Source organism: Penaeus chinensis, chromosome 1 (assembly GCF_019202785.1).
Source record: "Penaeus chinensis breed Huanghai No. 1 chromosome 1, ASM1920278v2, whole genome shotgun sequence".
In the NCBI taxonomy this organism is placed as follows: domain Eukaryota; kingdom Metazoa; phylum Arthropoda; class Malacostraca; order Decapoda; family Penaeidae; genus Penaeus; species Penaeus chinensis.
In genome coordinates, this window is record NC_061819.1 from 2,441,491 (window position 1) to 2,446,272 (window position 4,782).

At 34.9% G+C, this 4,782-nt stretch overlaps 1 protein-coding gene across 1 annotated transcript in view; it reads right to left on the reverse strand.

Annotated features, from left to right (window-relative positions):
• Positions 1-2,939: 2,939 nt before the first annotated feature.
• Positions 2,940-4,782, reverse strand: part of LOC125028523 (pre-mRNA-splicing factor CWC22-like) — a 6,224-nt gene continuing 4,381 nt past the window's right edge. The window contains exon 2 of the mRNA XM_047617879.1: positions 2,940-4,053. Within this exon, the coding sequence (XP_047473835.1) occupies positions 3,212-4,053 (842 nt within the window). The 3' untranslated portion in view covers positions 2,940-3,211. The remainder of the gene's footprint in view (positions 4,054-4,782) is intronic.

Consider the following 4,782-nt stretch of genomic DNA (forward strand, 5'->3'; position numbering starts at 1 on the left):
TATATATATATATATATATATATTATAATTTATCATCCTTACCTTTTTTGGAGGTCAGGGGGATCGATCACTTAATCCCTTCAGTCCCCCAATACAATTCTACTTTCCTTCTTGCCTCGGACACCCGCACAATCAGGCCACATCTGGCAACCGACCGGGCGTTTATAAATCAAAGTTCAATCAGATTGAACGACTTGATGGCGACACGTGGTAAACAGGTGGAAATTAAATCCCCTTTTTTCGCCATTTCAATCAGGATTCGCCGTGATTGCCTCCTGACTCGGAACTGCTTCAGATTGGATGGTCAAAATCTGCAGCAACTGCCTTTTTTAGTATGATTTTTTTTTTTGTCATGATTTGTTGTATTATATATATATATATATATATATATATGTCATCATTTGTCTTTATATACACACACACATTTATACACATACATGCATAAATTCATAAATACATACATACACAAACACATATGTATATATACTCATCTATTATCAATACATTTTTTTTTCTTTTATTATGGTTCTTACTATCATTAACATTCTCATCATTACATTATAACTATTGTGATTTAATGAAACTTTGAGAGAGGCCAATATCCTGCAATGGATTGATAGGCTGTGGGATAATTATGACCTAATCATCATTATTTCCATTATCATTATTGTCATTATAATCGTTATCATCATCATTGCTCTTGCTATCATCACCATCAATGTCTCTTTATAAAAGATATCAGCTTGTGACTAAACTGTATGGCCTTTTACGATTTTTGTTCTTACCAATGTCATTATTATTGTTATTGTCATCATTATCTTTATCATTACTATCATCATTATCATCCCCATTATCATCCCCCATTATCATTATTATCATCATCATTATCATTTTTATCATCATCATTTTTATCATCATCATCTTTATCATAATTTTTATCATTATCATAATTTGTATCATCATCATCATCATCATCTGTCAAAAAAAAAAAAAAAAAAAAAATCACCACCTGACCTAAAATAGTCGAGAACATAGACTCCAGTAACCTCGCGGTGAAGGAGAGCTGGAATCGCCTCTCCACAGGTTCCAATTCCATCCGCTTCGTCCCCAACCCGCTTATAACTCTCCTTGGCGCATTTCTTTTCCCTTCAAGTTGACTTGGCGACTGAATGGAAAAAGAAAAATCGAAATTCTCTGCAGTTGGCTGGCGCTTGCATGCAATTGAAAGCATATTCACAATCCTGTTTTGATTAGGGCGCGATCACGGAGCCAGTCGACGATAAAACGGAGCGGCCGCGAATCAAACTCCGTCCTGGTTTTATGTCGCCGGCGCTCGAGGTTCCGAGATCCGGGTGGAGGAAAGGGGCGACGCCCGCGCTTATGCAATGCTGTTGATTTTCGCGTCGTTATTGCTATTGTTGTGGTTATTATGATCACTATTATTCTTGTACCAGCATTATTTTCATGATGCACGCACACACATATATGTGCGCGCGCGCGCGCGCGCGCGCGCGTGTGTGTGTGTGTGTGTGTGTGTGTGTGTGTGTGTGTGTGTGTGTTGATTTGTGTGTGTACTTATGTGTGTGTGTGCGTGTATAAGTACATATATACATATGTATACACATACGTATATTTGTATATATATACACATATGTATATGTATATATGTATATGTGTGTGTGTGCGCGTGCGTCCGTGTTTTTGTGTGTATATATCTATGTGTTCATGTGTGTGTGTGTATGTGTTTTTGTGTATGCATATTTATATATGTTCGTGTGTGTGTGTGTTTGTGTGTGTGTGTGTGTGTGTGTGTGTGTGTGTGTGTGTGTGTGTGTGTGTGTGTGTGTGTGTGTGTCTAAGGAACCACGAGTATATAAACATTTTCCGAAAAAAAAAAAAATACTTGTAGGACACAAACAGAGTAAAGACGATGACAGGGATGATACGTATAAGAATAAAGACAACAATTTTCAGGAATTATATTAAGAAAAAAAAGAAAAAAAAAATACAAGAATAGAAAACGTCAGGTTGAGAGTTACTGAATTAGTGTTATTGACAAAATACATTTGATCAGCTTTATTGATGTAATAAAGGATAAATGACTTTCGAGTATAGTTAACTCTATTTATCCGTTTCATTTTACACGAAACACGAGCAGCATATCCAGTTGCCATACTGATGCTTTATTTGCATTTTTATTCAGAATATGAGCTAGTAGAATATATATATATATATATATATGTATATGTGTGTGTGTATATATGTATATATGTATATGTATATTTATATGCGCGTGTGTGTATATGCATATACAGTATATATAGCTATGTATGCATAATAAGATATATATATACATACATATATATAAGTATGTATATATATGTATATGTATATATTTGTCTATATATATGTATATGTATATATATATTCATATCTAAACTTTTATCCATTACATTACTTTTCTCTTATTTACAATACCAACAAAAGCGTCAACAGCGAAAATAGCTCCAGTAACATAAACAGAGAGAAAGGAAAAGAAACCAGTAACTTCAGCCATGATATTGTAATAACCATAATAACAGAATAATTATAAAGAAAAAATACCATCAACAATAATGCTTAAGAACATCAATTTAAAATGTATGATATATATATATATATAAATATATATAAATGTACATACATATATATTTATATATATATATTCATACATACACATATACATACACACACACATATATATATATATATATATGTATATACACACACACATATATATATATATATATATATATATGTATATACATATATATATTTATATTCATACATACATACATACATATATATGTATATATATGTATATATATGTATACACACACACACACACACACACACATATATATATATATATATATATATATTCATCTAAATTTGATTCCTTCCTAACTAATCTGTGTACAATATATTACATATGTCCTGCATTATAAATCACATTATAACTCACAAAATGCACTAATGTGTAAGTTCTTCAGGATTATCTATTTCCCTCGGACCTTGCCGTATAGCCCGGGGTGTTGGGGTTTCAGGAAAGCTTGGTGACTTAGGTCTTTCAGGAAAAGAAAAAAAAATGTTGCGGCACAAGACTTTCAGGAATATGCTGACCCATGATTTTCAGGAAAAGGGATGACCTAGGACTTTCGGGAAAATAGGGTTACCTAGGACTTCCAAGAAAATAGGATAACCTAGAACTTTCAGGAAAATAGGATGACCCAGGACTTTCATGAGAGAGTGCTGACCTAGGTCTTTCGTGAGGAGGATGTGGTCTAGGGGTTTCAGGTGACCTGGGACGTTGCGGGTAGTGTGATGGCCCTGGGTATAATGGCCTGCCATCTCGGCCATGCTGTTCATATGCCTCGTAGGACGCAGGCCTGTCATACGCCTCGTAGGACGCAGTCCTGTCATATGCCTCGTAGGACGCAGGCCTGTTATGTGCCTCGTAGGACGCAGGCCTGTCATATGCCTCGTAGGTCGCAGGTCTGTCATATGCCTCGTAGGACACAGACCTGTCATATGCCTTGTAGGACGCAGGTCTGTCATATGCCTCGTAGGACGCAGGTCTGTCATATGCCTCGTAGGACGCATACCTGTCATATGCCTCGTAGGACGCATACCTGTCATATGCCTCGTAGGACGCAGGCCTGTCATATCCCGTGTCCGACACAGACCTTCTATATCCCTCGCTAGGTCCTCTCAAATCGCCTCTCGAAGCCGTATCATTTTCCTCATAGTCATACCCCGAAGCATACCCCGTCCTAGCATACCCATCATCCAGACTTCTTCTTTGATATGGATCATCCTGCCTGTAATCCAGATCACCCCGATGCCGTCCATTATAATCCCCAGGCGGTATGTTAGGCTTCCCATAATCCGGCAATGGTATGTTGGGACGTCCGTAATCTTGAAGGGGCATGTTAGGCCTTCCGTAATCCGGCAGGGGGACGTTCGGACGCCCGTAATCCGGCAGGGGTAGGGCCACGGGAGGAAGGGTCCTGCCTGGAAGGAAAAGGGTGTTGAGACAGGGTTTGCTCTCTCGTACACTCTCGTTGATGTACGTGTATCAAGATCCCTGTTCTTAATATACCTTGATGTATATAATGATAAAAAAAAAATATATATATAGTAATAATAATAAAAGTATTCGTAATTATAAAATTACAATTATTGTCATTATCATTATTGTTATTACTATTATTATTAATTTTTTTATCATTATTATCATTATCATTCTGGCCATGTATTTCATTATTATCATCACCATCATCAATATCATAATCATTATTATTATAATTATTTATCATTATTGCGGACGTACGGATTTTTAAAGATCATTTTTGCCATAGATTGATATTCCAAATTGTTATCACTCACTATTATCATTTATTACTGTTGTTACTGGTTGTGATTATTTTTTTTGTTTTTATATTTTTTTCCATTGAGATGATAATGATAATGATGATAATCATTAGTAATGTTGCTATTATTATTATAATTTATAGTCATAATCATCATCATCACCATCATTACTATTATTATTATCATCATTATCATTATTATCATAATCATTATTATTATCATCATTATTATTATTGTTATTATTATCATCATTATCATTATTAGCATCACCATTAGCATTGTTATGACCATTTTCATTAGAATCACTATCATGGTTATCATTTTCATTATTATTATTATTATTATTGTTATTGTTATTGTTATTGTTAT